General features: G+C 42.5%; 3 protein-coding genes across 3 annotated transcripts; 1 reads left to right on the top strand and 2 right to left on the bottom strand.

Moving 5' to 3' along the window:
• Window positions 1-1,518: 1,518 nt before the first annotated feature.
• LOC134179075 (uncharacterized) lies at window positions 1,519-3,545 on the top strand. Its single transcript, XM_062645978.1, has one exon. It carries the CDS (start codon window positions 1,536-1,538, stop codon window positions 3,003-3,005), a length of 1,470 nt encoding a protein of 489 aa, XP_062501962.1. The 5' UTR covers window positions 1,519-1,535; the 3' UTR covers window positions 3,006-3,545.
• A 3,002-nt stretch (window positions 3,546-6,547) lies between these two features.
• LOC134178354 (uncharacterized) lies at window positions 6,548-9,182 on the bottom strand. The gene is made up of 2 exons (XM_062645220.1): window positions 8,613-9,182; window positions 6,548-8,313 (listed from the first exon to the last, which is right to left on the bottom strand). The coding sequence occupies exon 2, from the start codon at window positions 8,300-8,302 to the stop codon at window positions 6,797-6,799; it is 1,506 nt and encodes a 501-aa protein (XP_062501204.1). The 5' UTR covers window positions 8,303-8,313; window positions 8,613-9,182; the 3' UTR covers window positions 6,548-6,796.
• A 3,463-nt stretch (window positions 9,183-12,645) lies between these two features.
• Window positions 12,646-15,472, bottom strand: LOC134178766 (uncharacterized). The gene has a single exon (XM_062645658.1). The coding sequence runs from the start codon at window positions 14,247-14,249 to the stop codon at window positions 13,680-13,682; it is 570 nt and encodes a 189-aa protein (XP_062501642.1). The 5' UTR covers window positions 14,250-15,472; the 3' UTR covers window positions 12,646-13,679.
• Between the last annotated feature and the right edge of the window lie 1,923 nt (window positions 15,473-17,395).

Below are 17,395 nucleotides of genomic sequence, written 5' to 3'. Positions count from 1 at the left end.
GTTTATCGTGTTTCTCACACACTAAGGTACAGTAGATACGCGTTGTGATGTCGGCCAAAGCGGATTTGGTTCTAGTAGACTCAGATCTTGAACTGCCTAGATGGTATGTCTGGCAGCTACATGCTAAGTTGGTCCACTTGTGCACATTTTTTTAAATAATGATGATAGTCTCCTCCATAAGTACATGGAATTTTCATCATTTTGAAGGCAAACTTTGATGAATCACAATTTGAGTGCAGAAGGGCTGATGGAAAAAGAAAACTTAAGTGGAACGCTGTTCCAACCACATTTCCTCACAAGGAACGACATCAACGTATTAGAAAATCACCATTAGCAAGACATCCAGTGGACATTTCCAAGCAAGTGAATCTGGTCTTGAGAGACCACATGTACTCAATCAGTGGTGTTTCACCAGAACCATTTTCAAAATGTAAGTCACTATGCAACAGTTCGCACGTTTATATCAGTGCATGAATTGTTCTTCACTTAATTAATAACATCTCAATCAACTGTACTATATTTATAAAACTACAAAGAAAACTGCAAATTACACATGATAGAACACACACACGCAATAATGACAACAGGCACACATGTAGACATAATTTCAAAGTTTAGTAGAAGTTTCTTCAATCTTGGGATTGTTTTTCATTTTTCAATTGTTTAAATTACTACTATGAAGAACCAAGTACAATTAATGCAAGTTAACTAATCTATCTCAATTGATTAATGTACAGCTGAACATAATTCCAATGATGATGAGGCAACTCGACATGACTCTGTAGCATATGAAACCAGTGTGGCAGATCTAGATATAGATGTGGATGAATCTAATACCCTTTCAATTGATTCCTCTACAACAGCTAGAGAAGTCGTAAAATTGAAAGCCAAATTACAAATTTCAAGAGCCAAACTGCATAAAATTACAAGAAGAAATAATGCACTTACTAAGCAAATGGCAAGTCAAGAATCAAAGATTAAAAAACTTTTTGCTGAAGATCAGCTGCTAGCATTGTCCCGAGGAATGCGAGGAATTCGGTGGTCATCTGTCACAGTGAAAAAAGCCTTACAACTTCGATTTGCATGTGGAGCCACAGGATATAACTTACTTTTAAAACAGCAGTTTCCTTTACCATCTCTTCGAACTCTTCAACGACGAATGGAAACAGTTCTATTTGAGCCCGGCATACTCAACCAAGTTTTTGAATACTTAGCAGTGAAGGTAAATGATTTGTGTGAAGAGGAAAGAGTCTGCTGTCTCACATTAGATGAAATGTCCATTACACCTAGTATTGAGTATGATGCAAGTAGTGGACAATTGCTTGGGAATGTGACTTTGCCTGGTCATTGTGGTACTGCCACTCATGCATGCTCTTGTGTTTATGTTGGAAGGACTGTCATCACGGTGGAAACAGACAGTAGCATACCATTTCACAGGAAACTCCACTGACAGAACTCTAATGAAACCAATTGTGCTGGAAATTATTGAATGTGCTGCAAAGATAGGCTTACATGTCATAGCTGTGACTAGTGACATGGGATCTGCAAACCGAGCACTGTGGAGAAGCTCTGGCCTCATTACTGGAAGACACTGCAATACTGTTAGCAAAGTAGTACATCCTCAAAGTCCAACCAAATGGTTATATTTTCTCGCTGATGTTCCTCACCTAATAAAGAATCTTAAGGCAGATTTGGTTAGTGGCAAAGTCATCACTCTACCTGATGATGTTGTTAAAGCAAACAACTTGAACTGTAGTTTTGTGTCCATTACACCTGTAAAAGATCTAGTAGAGTTTGAAAACCATCATGATTTAAAATTAGCACCAAAGCTAACTAACGCCACTATTTCTCCATCACATTTTGAGAAAATGAAAGTATCACATGCACTGCATCTGTTTAGTAAGTCAGTGAGCTCTGGACTTCAATACCTTGTGAAAGAAGAAGGCCGAGGAAACAAATATCTTTCTACTGCTTGGTTTCTGGATGTGTTTAACCGGTGGTTTGATTTCATGACAAGCAGGTACCCTGCAGTTGCACTAAGCAGATTGAATTGTGATAAATATGAAGAAGCTCTAATATTTCTTACGTCTATTATCAACTTAGTACAAAGCATGAAAATTGGAGATAAAAATGACTGGAAACCCGTGCAAGCAGGGATTGTAATGTCTACAAACAGTGTTCTTGGTATCCAAGAGGAGTTGCTTTCAATGGGATACAAGTTCCTTTTGACAAGTCGTCTTACTCAAGATTGCCTTGAAAATCTTTTTAGTTTGGTCAGGCTAAAAAATCGTATTCCTTCACCACTGGCATTTAAATACGCATTAAAAGTCATTTGCATTGCACAGTTCCTGAAACAACCTCATGCATATCAAGGAAACTACCAAGAAGATGATAGAGACATAGCAATTGACTTTCTTGACCAGCCATTGAAGCTACCAAGCACTGAACTGGATCTGAAAGATTTAGAAGTGGAAATATCAGAAGCAAATTGCATAGATGACATTCAGAAGGCTGAGTTGAACAGCTTATATTACCTTGTAGGATACTGCCTACACAGCATAAAGAAAAATGAAGAAATCTGCACAGGTTGTTTTGTGGAAGTGACCAGCTGTGATCTAAGTGATCAAGACTCAGCAACGTTCACTATTCTAAAAGAGTATAAGCAAGGATGCCTTACTCAGGTATCAGAGAAAGCATTCTCTATGATGCTCAAAGTAGAAGTCATGCTAAGAAACTTCGATGAATCAGTGTTGATGACATCAAAAAATGTGAAAAGATTATTGTTGGACAAGGCTGAAGAAATAACAGTACATGATTTGTTCCTCAATTGTCATAATATCAAGCAGAAGCTACTATCAAAGTACTTGACTGTTCGCTTACACATTCTATGCAAACAGATGAAACGTAAAAGAAAACAGGAGTTAGAGAAAGTAAAGAATCAGAGTCAAGGTGAACTAGGAAGCAAGAGCATGACAATGAGAAAATTAGTCAAAAAATTGAAATGAAAATGAATGCCCTTGTATGGAAACACAACTCTAGCCAGTCAACAAATGTGTGCATGAGTATACATGTGTGCTTGTGTAACATGTGATTAAGCATCGCATTTATACCTTTTGTAACTTGAGCTTCTGATGATGAGCCATCGTTTTATTTATACCATTTCATTGCAGAAAGAAACGTGTACAGAACAACACGGTTATAAATGTTGGAATTTCGAGGCCAAAGCGCGAGGTTTTCCTTGAAAAGCGTCAGAACTGTTCAGATCGGTTGTTTGAACAATACAACGTCTCTCCTGCAGTGCAAACATTGACAGAAACAACTGAAATCTTGCAAACGGCTCATTTGGAATCTCTGTATTTCGGTAGCGCTCTCACTCGAAACCACGATGATCAGGAAACGACACAAATCGAGCTTCTGAAGAAGTAAATCATAGTCCAATAGTTGCAACAAGTAGCAACATAAAACTCACTTTAATGTAGAAATAGTAGTAGCTTAGTATGATTTTAGACAGATTTTTTACGTAGCGCGCATGGAAACAAAATGGCGCCTCTGATACGGGTTGTCGCAACTCTCTCTATATATGGCTCTGACTCCCACGCTAGCCTCGCGAGCCAAGCCTTCCTCTGTGCTCACGTGCACTGCGCGATCTCACGTGCGAAATTAATTGCGAACAAAGTATGTTTTTCTTTTGTTATGCAAGAGGAGACAGACATATAATTAACTGAAAGCCTCTGACACGCGTAAATTAACGTTGTAGAAAATTGTACGTACTAGAGTCGACGTAGAGTGTATAGAAGGTGCTAATTAGTCTCGTGCAGCCAGCCCCTCCCCCTTTTTGGCTTCTGTTGCCATCGGAAGCCAAAAAGGGGAGAGGCTGGCTGCGCGAGACTAGTGCGTAATTCGGCAACTGCAACTGTTATAGATTCAGATTTCTAATAAAATAACGAAGTCATTGTTCTCATATGACCTCGGTAACCTGCCGCGGGAACAAAACTGAAACGTGCATGAGCACTTGCCGTGTATTACCTAGACAATTCGCAGACGGATAAATGTTTGCTAACCATGCATTTACCAAACATCATATAAACTAAAGTTTGTATAATTAATTATAACGTGATGCTTAAAGATATAGGCTAAAAAGCAGTCTAAATTCAAACTGGCAAAGTGACGTCATCTACATAAGAGCTAATTGTCGCAGCTCTAGATTAAACAGATTAGAAATTTTACTCGCTAGCGTCCGCTCATACCGTCACTAGGGTGTAGTCTCGTTTTGTCTGTGTTTTTCCGTCGTAAACTCCTTTGGAGCCGAAGTGGACAAAAGTTGACTTTAACGCTAAACTCTCTAGAGCAATTGTCGCAGTAACCGCAATCACATTCGTCTCTAGCGTTGCATTTCCAGAACACGGAATATTCTCCGTTTCCTGCGTGGGCCCGCAAACAGGATCTCTGCATTCCTTACAAGATATTCGAAGAATACGTGTAATTGTGCGTGTGATAGAGACCGGGTTCTTTCTAATTGATGCAGTACATAGAAGAGAAAGTACGAGTCCTGGGACTGAAACACACACGCGATTACCCTAAATCATAATCAAGTGACTCTAGAGAAAGCCGAAAAGGGGAGGGGCTGGCTGCGCGAGACTTACATTGCCTGTGTATGTGTACTAATGAACCTTCTCTAGATAGTATTAGAGTAGCAGCATTAACGTAGCGGTCTAGGCAATTAATTCTCGGATTTGTAACAATGTTTCTATAAAAAAAAGGCAGGCATGCACAAGAATAAAAAATGTCTACGTAGGGATGGCTGAGGTGCCCGCTCACGATTCACAGCGCACGCGCAAATACACCTACTCAAACTTGAACGTACCACAATTTCAAGTTGTGTCATAACGAATCAAAACAAGGGAAGATCTTAGGGTGAACTACGTTCTATGACATATATACAGTCCTTATTCCTTGTATAAAAAGAAAGGCGAATCGCGTTCTTGTCCGCCATGGCGCAGTTTTGCTCCTCGTACTTGACATTTCGGGAAAGCTAACGACAAGTGTGTTACGTTCACATTTACCATTTACCATCTTGAAATAGCTTGCTGTTGAACGACAAAGCGCTTTCTCGGTTTTCTAGTTGCACGGGACCCGGAAATGGGTGGAGCACAGAGCTTTTCGAGCTTGAATTAAGCCATGGAGAGGTGCTGGACGCCGCCTGCAACACATATTGTGCATCTATCTTTACATGGTAGCTGCAACAGCTGGCTAGAATTGAGGAATAGCCTATGCCACACCTACAAGTCAGATGTATGAGTCGGTACACTGATCAGCTAATCTACAGCTTCATATGGTAGATATCTGTCAGGATGCCATCGCGCTAGTGCTCGCTCTGTGCGCCACTCATTTTTGGTTCACGTGCAACAAGGAAAAAGATCGAGAATAGCTTTGTCGTTCAACAGCAAGTTATATCAAACTGGTAAATGAATAAATGTGTGCTTGAAGACACGATTTCAAATTTGCGTGGGTGTGTCTGCGCGTGCGCGGTGAATCGTGAGCAGACACCTTCATTAAGTTAGTGCTTGAAGAAATAGGGGTCAAAACTTTCGCAGGCAAGTACTCATACATCTGAAACCAATCTTCCACAATTAAATCCCTACTTCACTCTGTTTGCCTTCAAGGTGGCTGCTTGGATAGTAGCGATCTAATTGTGCTAGGCTAGTTTCAGATGTAAAGTATGAGTACTTGTTTGCAAAAGTTTCGACCCCTATTTCTTCAAGCACTAGCTTAAAGTACGGAGCCTTCCCTACTTTGTTTTTAAATAGCCATATAGGACCCGGATTAGGCGTCTCCCTACGCTCGGCAATTATAGTATGCTAGTACACTGTGTGTCAACTTAATTACAATTTTTTAACAATCTCTAGACACGATTTGTTTCGGCAGCTACAATAATTTAAATTGTAGCTAATGAAATAACAAAGGCTAGCCTGTCTTTCCACTAACTCCACGATAAACTACGCAATTTAGATTAGCCAATCTCGCGCAGCCAGCCCCTCCCTTTTGGCAGAAAGAGGGTCTGGAAAGTTTCCTTTGAGGTCTCGACTCTTACATTCTATTGGGTATTAATTTTAAGACTTAACGACGCAGGTGGAAACAGGTCAATCGTTTAGGTAAACCAGTTTAGCTTACATCACTTGTTCAACCGGTTGAATTATTTGATCAATTAAGCGCTACAGTAGAAACACAGCCAATGCCATTGAGTTATGTTGCTTGGATTTTGAATTTATCAGGCACGGATACCGAATTTTTAAAGAAGAGTCCAAGTGTAATTAGCCACGCCCCATATGAGCTAAATGCAACCAGGAACTATGGAATTAGCAAACTCACTTCAATCAACCTTCAATCTTTATTAGGGTAAAATTCCTAGCATATAGCACAAAATACAACATGCGGCTGTGGTGGGTGTGTCGTTGAATAGGAGGATCCTGACACCCAGAACCCCTACGCAGTGTGGATTGCATCCGGGGCTGCAATCCACACTATGTCTGAGGCGAGGCTAGTCCGCTTATGATTTATTGTCCTCTTTTTCGCGCGAACTGAACAGAAACGCTAGTATTTGCCATGTATATGATACATACATTTACAGACGAATAATGTTTGATAACCATTTACTAAAAGCAGCGCATAAACATCACGTAGCAAGCTAAAACACGAACTAAATAAACAGCTTGTAATTAAAACGTGTTGCTTATCTAGGCTAGAAAGCAGTCCAGTCCGAATTCAAACCGGCAAAGCAACGTCATACATGTATGAGTCAAATCACGCCGCTTCCATAATGGGGCACTTCACCTACATCATCCAGCAAAGATGTTTGCGATGATGACGAAGGTGGTCGTAATGGCGGAGGTGTTTGACACGAGTCCGAATCCACTTTGAGAGAGCAAGTGGGACAAAAGCCGAGTTTTACGATAAAGTTTGTAAAGCACTTGTTGCAGTAAGCCCCAGAATTACACTTGTTGTTTGTGCATTTCCAGAACACTTTGCAGTCGTCTCGTTTGCATCCAGTCCTGAAACATTCAGGTTCTTCTGTCAACGAGCCACTTACTTGTTCGAATATTCCCTTGTCTTTAATTTCACGTTTCGTAAATCGTTGCTGAAAAAATTCTGACAGCACACTGTACGTTAGAATAGCAGCGTGAACTCGAAAGTCAACCATCAGGGGTGCTAAAGCTCTAAGAAACGAGTAATGGTGAACAGTAGAACCGAAATGCTCTCTCTCTATGTCAACGGCTAGTGCACCCACAGTGATTGCAAACAGTAGGGATAATAACAGACAACTGAAGCTATGATGGCGGTGTCCTCGTCGTAATAACGTTAACTCCAACGTACTAGGAACGAGAGCTGTCCAGAAGACAAACACAGACTGCAAAATAACAGCGATAATGGCAGTAATGTCTGTTGCAAGATCTTGTCCGCCTTCAACTTTAGCCAATAATATGTTAAAGATAATAGCCGAAACAGTGAAAACGAGAAATATCCAGAATTCTGCATTAAAGTGGAACTTCTTTTTCCATGTCTCTTTAATATTTTTGCAAAAGTTGCATGCGTAGTTAGCAGTGTTCGACTTCATTGTATTATCACCATTTTTCTTTTTTTTCGGACACCATCCACATGAAATGATATACCATCCGTTCAAAACAATCAACAATATGTTTATGGTAAGCTCCACGGCATATTTCGGTTTACTATCTTGTGGCTTTCCGACATGACGAGCGAGTGTGTCGTAAGTAACAAAAGGAACGACAGCAAACAGGACGACGAAAACAGACCCGTAATAGCTTCGAATAGTGTTGCGATGAAAGCGTTCAGTTTGTGCAGAGAAATAAAGGTCAGTAGTAGTGGCTTCAGGATCATTGAAAATTGTTAGAGTTTGTTTTCGGACGTTTCGATTGCTTGTCATAAACTTAATTATTCCCACAATGTTTTCTTCATCGTTTCTATTAATGGGAGTGTGAAAACGATCGTATTGTGGTTCAGCGTTCTCATCTTCTGGAGAATCATTTGAATGAAAAGCAAGAGAAATAAATAAACAACCTGACAAGATCCTAAAAAATACGATTGCTGATCCAAATACAGGATCGAAGAATTCCCAAACCTGATAACCAACAATGGCTGCGTTATCGATGTCGGAACGACACGCCGCATCGGCAATGCTGTGTCCCCACATGACGAAGTTGTACCCACTGATACAGATGAAGACGTATTTGTAACTTTTGCTCTTTTTGCTTCCAAAGTATTTAGTGACAACTACCTCACTCATAATAAAAGCGCCTGTTTAGAAAAAATAGTTAATAGTACAGCAAAGAGTTTACCACAAAGTGCACAAATAAGGTTGATTTAAGTCTAATCTTATACGTGTAGTGTATACTAATGCTTGTTTCTAAGTGTTTTCTTTTGGTAAGTAATAATTATATAATTAAATTTAACTATTTACAATAAATCAGACCTGTACCGACAGACAGACGGACAAACGGGCAGACAGACCACGAACAGAAGACAGACAGACAGACAAATAGAAAGACAAACAGACAGCCATGTAAACAGACAGACAGACAGACCGGCAGACAGACCCCGGATAATGACCGCGTGAGATTCAAATTTTGCGTCTGCTCCTTTTGCTGTTTCTCCCTCTGTCGCTCGATGTTTCGTTCTGAATCTAGTCCTGCAGAGTGTCTGGCACCGCTCAGCTAGCGCGTTTTTTGCTATATTCTGCTAGTTCACAATCCTAATCTCCTTCCGGCTGATTTTATCGCTTACTTGCGTCTTCATCAATGTTCTTTCTGCAGGAACTGGTTTTTGAAACTGGCTCGATGCAGATCTCAGCATAAACGGTCTAATCAAGAACAGAGGAAGCGTGTTTCTTTCACACCTTACTCCGGGAATATGAAAGATAACATCTCTTCTCAAGCTTCTTCCGCTGGTACTCCACCCACACCCGTTTCATCAACGACGTTCCTGGACTCCGCACTTTCTCAGAACGTGAATCTGGATCCGGAAACTACTGCGTGGAAGAACAGCCGAGATCTTACAGTAGATGACATTGTGAAAGCTGCGCCTCCAGAGTTGTCCAAACTATCCATCCTACAGTCAAAGCACGTTTCCAAGATTGCTGTATCGTAGCACTTGGAAAGATTCGTGATGATCCGTCTGATGAGTTAGCATGGAAACTCCTGTTTCTACTAGTACTGCCTCGCATGCTTCTCACTCCTCTGGCAAGGGGAGGAAAACGTGGTTTACGTGACGTAAACGCTGCTTACCACCAGTTTCTCAGCTTGAATTGGTCGGATCTTATTTGCCTGCGCGCCTCTCTCCTGGCAGGTCATCCACTACTGGGGATAACGCAAGAAAAGCAGATGCTCTGAGGCTAGTGAGATGTGGACAGTTGTAACGTGTGTCTAGAATTCTAACCAGTAATGGTCTGGCTCCGTCCACTGAGGATACGGCAAGGAAGTTGATCTCCAAACACCGTCCCTTATCTCCAGCGCTTTCCCTCCTACCCAATGTTAGTTGTGAGTCGATCACTTTGTCTAGATCGTTACTTTGCGATTCGATTAGACAAGCTCACGTGGATCTGGTGCTGATCCTAGTAGTTAGCGTTTCGAGCATTTTAAAATGCTACTGGAAAATGAGGATACTTCGGATTGTCTTTTTCTGCCTGTTCGGCTTTTGTTAAAGGAATATTGCCCGATGTGGCTGCCACCCTCTGTCTTCTTCAAGACTAATCGCTCTGCCCAAGCCAAACTGTGATTTGAGACCCATTGTCATCGGAGAATATATTCGCCGACTTACAGCCAGGACTATTTGTTCACAAAAAGGAAGAGTTTACTAAAGTTTCTGTCCCATTCAGCATGGTGGTTCTACGAAATGTGGTACAGAGATGACAGTGCATCATATAAGTCTCACTTTGAAATCTAATCCCAACTGGATAGTTTGAAGTCGAATGTTAAAAACCCGTTCAATTCTGTCAGCAGTGACCAGATCATGGAACAAGTTTCTCCTGCTTTTCCTTACTTGTACAACCATGTAATTCAAATGTATGGCAAACCCAGCTTAATTGTCTCCATGCAGGGTGTCACGAGACGTTGCAATTCTCAAACGATCTATTGAAATTCTACTGCAACATACGTCTCCCGCGCTTGCGATCTCTCAACTCGTTAATATTAACCTCTAACACTATCTGTCCTTACATACCTTCTTTCTTAAGAAACTGCGCGTTATCGAGGAGTTTAAACTAAGCAAATGAAACAATAGTTTAGTCTCTTCTGGCCAGCCAATCTGCACACTAAATTCTCTTTCCCAGGAAAGTGAGTAACCCGAAACTGGTACTGCTGCAACACTAAATTCCACATTGCCAACTTTTGGTTTCTGTCCCTCATGCAGTGCAGCTACGTCAAGGGTGCATGGTCCGTCTTTAGGTCAAACTCTCTCCCATAGACACAAATATGGGTACTCTTGATCGCCCAGACTATTGCCAAACGCTTTTTTCGATGGTAGATTGTTGCGTTCTCTTGGCTGTAGCTTTCTGCTTAAAAATGCTATAGTCCGTCGTTGCCCATCTACATATTGCAGTTATTCGGCTCCAATTCCTCTTTCTGAAGCATCTCTGCGTAAAATGCATTAGTCATAGACTGGGTTTGTCAGAACAGGATAAGTGCATAGGGCTACTTTTAGTTTCGGGAATGCCTTCTCACTTTCATCATACCACATGACCTTCAATGTTGGTTGCCTCTTCTTCGTCAAATCTGATAGAGGAGCTGCAATGACAGCATAATTAGGTATGAATCTTTGGTAGTATCCTGTGAAACTTCAAAAGCTCTGCACATCCTTCTTAGTGAAGGGCCTTGTACTATCTTTAATTGCCACACCTTGTCTTCAGTTGGTCTAACCTGACCCCCTCCTACCACATAACCCAGGTAAACAACATGTTGTGTCCCGAGTTGGCACTTTTCTCGTTTGACAGTCATACCCGCTCCTGACAAGCGTGTGAGGATCTGTTTCAGGTGCAACAAGTGTTCTTCCCATGTAGCACTAAATATGACAATGTCATCCAGATACGCTAGTGCAAAACTCTGACAGCTTCTCAACACCTTGTTTACCAGCCTTTGAAACGTTGCCGGGGCACCAAGCAGTTAGAACGACATCCTCTTGAATTCGTACAGTCCACTGGAGGTGACAAACGCTGTCTTCTCTAGCGAATCTTTACTCACAGGCACCTGCAAGTATCCTCTTGTCAAATCCAGTGTGGATATGTATCTTGCTGGTTCTAGATGGTCAATGACATCCTCAATCCTAGGCAAAGGATAGGCGTTAAATTTGGACACTTTGTTCAATTCTATAGAGTCTACGCAGAATAGCATAGAGCCATCCCGTTTTGGCACAAAAATTACAGGCAAAGACCAGTCACTCTGAGATTCTTGAATAATATCCAGGTAGACCATCCTTGGATTTCCTTCTCGATCACTCCCTTATGAGACCGGGCGTGCGATAGGGTTTCTGCTTCACTTGTCTAGCGGACCCAGTGTCAGGTCGGTGTTCTACAACACTTGTATGACCAGGTAGATTGCTGAAGACCGCTGAATATCTGTCCAGAATATTCTTCAACTTGCTACGTTGCTTAGCAGAGAGGTATTCGTCTGCTATTATGTGAGTTGGTCCTCTGTCACTAGTAGGGATTTCGGGTAGATCTTCCTCATCTTGAACAATGGCTTCCAAGACGTCCATTGTGTTTTTTCCCGCAGGGCTATGCCATGCCATTAACATGTTCACGTGAAGCACTCGATACCGCTTCCATTTACCTTTCATGTCTACTTCATAGTTTACTGGATCCGTTCTTCTACTGATGGCATACGGTTCTTGGCACTCTGCTGCAAGCTTTTTACTAGATGATGGCAATAATACCAAAACCTTGTCCCTTCTTTGAATGATCTGTTTCTGGATCTACGATCATAGTATGACTTATGCTTCCTCCGTAAATCCACCTGATTTTCATGACTATGATCCTCATGGCTGCGATGCGCTCTCGCATCTTTAAAAAAACTCAACAACACTGTCACTGCATCTCTTGTCTCCCTCCCAGGATTCCTTAAGTATATCTAGTGGTACTTTCACTCTGCGACCATAAAGCAACTCAAAGGACGAAAATCTGGTACTCGCTTGAGGCACCTTCCGATATGCAATCAAAAGATAGGGCAACATCTTGTCCCAGTTCCCTAGCTCTTTCTTTGACCGCCTAAACATCCTTTTCAATGTACCATTATAACGCTCTACAAGTTCATCTTTACGTAAGCGAATGATAAGTACTTGTGCAAAGGGGCTTTACTCTTACCATTCTGTAGACCTCCTTTAATAATTGAGAAGTAAAGTTAGATTCTTGATCTGTCATTATCTCCTGTGGTACTCCCACTCTAGGGGAAATTTTCCACAGTTGCTCTGCCACATGGACTGTTTCCATACTTTTTAGCGCTACTGCCTCTGAGTACTGGGTTGCATAATCACACAGCACCAGGATATACCGATTCCCACTGCGACTGCGATTGAGTGGACCCACTATATCCATAGCCACTCGTTTAAAAGGCTCGTCAACCACAGGCACTGAGACCATTAGTGCCTTGTCCCTGGCTTTTCGACTCACCGACTTCTGACATGCTGGACAGCACCAGCAGTACTCTGTAACATCATGAGATATTGCTGGCCAGAAGAACCGTTGTTGAATGCGACTCAAAGTTTTCCTGCGTCCCAGGTTACCCGAGGCTGGAATAATACATGCTAACGTCATCAGTAACTTCCGACACTGAAATGGAAGAACTAATTTATTTACCACCATATCGTCTACTCCCTTGCTTCCCATAAGATTTCACCGGCGATACAGTACGCCATCCTGCCAGACACAATCTCCCTTGTCACTCTCAGCCTGCTCTCTGATCCTTGAGAGAGCTGGATCGTTAGCCTGTAGATGCTTGAGCTTCTTGGTGTCTACAATACTAGGACGACCCTCACCATCATCACTTGCATCTCCTTTACCAGATTCCGATTCTTGTACTAAATCGTCAATGGAGACTTGAGCTTTCCCTGAGCTGGTCTTCCATGCTCCCACACTCGACTCAAGCTCGACTGCTTGGGTATCACTATCGGCTTGATCCGCAAACAAAGTAAACCTTCTCTTGGCTAACTGCCTCTGTTTACGATTCTTTCTGACCTTTCCGCCGGCTTGGAATACTTTATCATCCAAACCGATAACTAGTCTCTGAAACTCGTCATCTGACACTATACGACTAGCACTTCTTCCTGACTGTTGACCATTCGTTTGTTCTCTTGCTTGGCCTTTTCTTCTTGTTCTCGTCAGAGTCTAACTTTATCTTGAACCAACTTATGTAATATTGACACATTCTGGCCTAGTAGTACTGGCTGTGGCAGATGTGCCATAACCCCCGTCTTTACATGATGAATCTTTCCATCAATGGTCACTCGTACGTTGGCTGTAGGATATAATCCCACGTCACCATGACAACAGCTAACTTGAACTTGGGATCGGCGGTTGATTTTGCTGCTACTTACAAAGTCACTCCTCACCAAGGTAGTATGTGTGCAACCCGTATTAAATAAAATAGAAACAGGCCAACCGGCTACATCACCTCGAACTACGAAAGAATTGGCTCCGCCCATTTTCTTGGGTTTTCGCAAAGTCGGTAGCTTGCCTTCCTTGAGTGAGCAAAAAGAGAGTCTTTCTTTTCAATCTTAGAACTTTTGTCTGTCTTCAATTTCTGAGGGTACTTAGAAGCATAATGACCTATCTCTCCACAAGAGAAACACGTGATTTTCTTGCTCTTTCCAGACACAGTCTTTGCCTCTGTCACTTCTTCTTTCTCACCACCTGTTTCCTGATCCGTCTTTGCTTTCGATACACGAGAGAATCTAGCTATATGCCCTGCTTTGCCACAGTTAGTGCAAACTCTCCTAGCCTTGTTGCCCTTTTCGGCAGCTACGTAGTTGTCTGCCATCTCAGATGCTTTTTTCAATGTCTTCTGATCTTTTTTTTTCATCCAAACCTTTAACTCGGGAGGAATGTCGTCCAGCAACTGCTCCAGTATTATAACCTCACACACCTCTTTCTTTGCCTTTGCTCCAGGTTGAATCCATTTGGTGAACAAATCTTTCAATTTGATGCCCGATTCGACATAACTCTCTTCTGGCAGTTTTTGGTAGCTCATGAAACGTTGCCTGTATGTCTCTTCGTAATGTCATAACGACGAAGAATGGCCTTCTTCAATTCGTCGTAATTACCAATCTTCTCCAAATTCATACACGCGTAAGCAGCCTGTGTTTTTTCAGTCAGCAGGGCAGGGTGCCACCCGCTTTCCCCAAGCTTCGTTAGATACATGATAGGTAGTTGCAAACCGCTCAAGCGCGGCCAGATTATGTTCTACATCATCAGCATCTTGCAATTTGCGGTATTTGGGATCACGCCTAACGACAGCAGCTGGCGTCTGCACAACTTGTATCCCACTCACTGAACTCCAGCAATTCTCACGGACCGTCTCGAGAAATGCTTTTTCTGTCCTCCTCTACCTGGCTTGTCCACTCACCACCAACACTGAACTCACGCTTTTGTCCTTCAGATCCTTCTTCCACTAGACTTTGTTCATGAGGCATTCCCACTTGTTCATCCTCGCGTGCCGACATTCTTGACGCTTCGACAGGTTCCGTGAGAAATTCATGCACTTCCGCGTGTAGATTTCCTCCGCCCTGTGGCTGCTCCACTGACTAGGAACTTCTTTCTGACAAAGAAAGAACTTGTATCAACTGAGAAAACTGGATGTCTTGCCGCCGATCTCGTTCCTCACTATCTCCTTGCCAACTCATCCCTTTCCACGTTTCCTCGCAATAGTTCAGTCACGCCGCCTGCTCTGCAACGCTGTCGCTTCCCGACGTCGCTATGGCATCTCCCAGCTCAGACATACTCTGTGATCGCTGTAACTGCCGTTCCTAAAGCCTCGTAGACTTCCTCGACACGCAAAACTCGACCTAGGCACAATACACTCACCGAATTTGTGGGTCTAGTCTACTGCGCAACTTCAACTATAGATATGTCACGAGACGTTGCAATTCTCAAACGATCTATTAAAACTCTACTGCAACACACGTCTCCGCTCTGGCGACCTCTCAGCTTGTTAATATTAACTTTAGCACTTTAACTCTGAGTCCTGTTCTTCTTTGCCACTGCTATTAATCCAGTCATAAATAATTAAGATTCAAAACTCCCACTCTCAAGTACGCGTACTGGCCTACCTGGATGATGTATTTTTGCTGGGAGGGGAAAAAGCTGTTTGGCTGCGTTTCATGACTTGACGGACACCTTTTCAGCCATCAATCTGGTTATAGCAGATAAAAGTGGGAGATATTCTCTCCATCGTTCTCGACTGCTGTTGAAGGGTTTGATGGAATTCCTGTGTCTTGTGAGGGTGCACTCTTCCTTAGTTCTCCAACTGGTTTGATGTCATTCGTTACGTCCTCTGTGTGCGACCATAGCCCAATCAAAGCTCTTACTGTGCGATCAGCTTACCAAATTGGATGATGTTCAGAGTGCAATGCTGTTATCACGATGCTGTTACGTTCCCAACCTTAATTAACCATTTGGCGCGGACAGTCCATTTTGATTTGCTAGTTTATGCTTCTAAAATCCATGGCTTTAGAACAAAGAAGCCTACTCTTACCTCTTAGGCTATGACATGGTTAATGACAGGATTTGGCATCAGGCTTTTTTACCCATCAGAATTGGCGGTTTCGGAATGATTCCTATACTGTCACTGAGACAACCAGTCTTTCTTGCATCCTGGGTCAATGCTTTTACAAAGCTGCCATTCCGATTCCCTGTTTTGCGACCTATCATCGACAGTCTCTTGAGCTCTTCAACCACTTCAATCAGTGAGACTATAGTACGGTCTGTCCCACACAAAAAAAAACATATCTCTGACTACCTGAAATGTACTGGAAAAGTTCAACAAAGGCTATATTCTGTCACTGCTTCTTCCAACGCTCAGAATCTACTCGAAAATGCCCCCACTGCCAGAGGTGTAGCCCGCCTATACTCAACAACAAGTAAGGGCGCTGGGGCTTGGCTTAACGCTATCCCTACATCGGAAGTGTTTGCACTCAATTCTTACAAATTTTGCTTGGGTTTCTTTCTTCGTTTGGGTTTGCCCACAGTCTTCTCCAGCTGGACAACGACATGCAATTGTGGAGCTCTTATAGATGACAGTAAATACCATTTTCTGACCTGTCAGACTGGTGGCGGGCCGGTATGGTTCACGAATCGATTTTGTCCGTCTGGTCTGATTGGTTTCGTGTGTCGCATATCTACCACCGAAGGGAGTCGAGTAGTCGTTATACAACTACAGACAACAAACCGGACATCGTATTTCTTGACTCGGACCTTGGAAACAACGTCAACCTAAATATATCCCTCGCCCACCCATGAGTATAGTGACATATCTTTCCATCATCTGCTGGTGTTAGTGGTGCCGCTGCAGAGAGGAGAGCAGACAGAAAAAAAAGAGAAATACAGCAAACAGCAATTACCAGGTGGCATAATAGCCGTTGTAACCGCACCGGTGATGGTAATGCATTTTGGAGCTTGGGGATCGATGAGTGAAAACTCCTGTGCAAATTATCAAAAATGTTATCAGACAAAGTGGGACGACAGAACGCTGCGGGGTTTATCGACTTCTGGTCCAAACACTTTTCTGTTCAGTTCCAGAAGTGTAATGCTAGAGTCGTCTCTAAAAAGCTATCTTCGCTGTCTGAAGGCAATAGATGTGACATCTTTGCCACACAGAGCTTCAGCCACTAGCTGGTACTGGAGGCTTTGCCTGTACACTGTTGCTTTTAAGTGTAGTTCTCTTTCGTTTACACGAGTTTCAATTTTTAGCTTAGGTTAGTTGATGAACACTACTAATAGTTGTACAGTACATAATCCCCTGCATTGCAAAATGTATCATAGATAAAAGTTTAAATATAAGTAATTGACAGACAGACAAACAGACAGACAGGCAGACAGGCAGACAGACAGACAGACAGACAGACAGACAGACAGACAGACAGACAGACAGACAGACAGACAGAAGAACAGACGGACAGACACACAGACAGACAAACAGACGGACAGACAGACAAACAGACAAACAATGGTATCAAGCCACCTTACCAATCCGTTGTGCATAGAAGTTTGTTCTATCACCATTAACCAGAATTTCACCTATAGCATTTGTCTCTAGCTAGGCACACTCTCTGCATGCTCTCTCAGAGCGTTTTCATGATCTTGAAAGATCTGCATGTAAACAACCTGCTTTGGATCTTG

This window comes from Corticium candelabrum, chromosome 4, assembly GCF_963422355.1.
Source record: "Corticium candelabrum chromosome 4, ooCorCand1.1, whole genome shotgun sequence".
Lineage (NCBI taxonomy): Eukaryota > Metazoa > Porifera > Homoscleromorpha > Homosclerophorida > Plakinidae > Corticium > Corticium candelabrum.
This window is presented reverse-complemented; position numbering and strand designations above follow the sequence as displayed.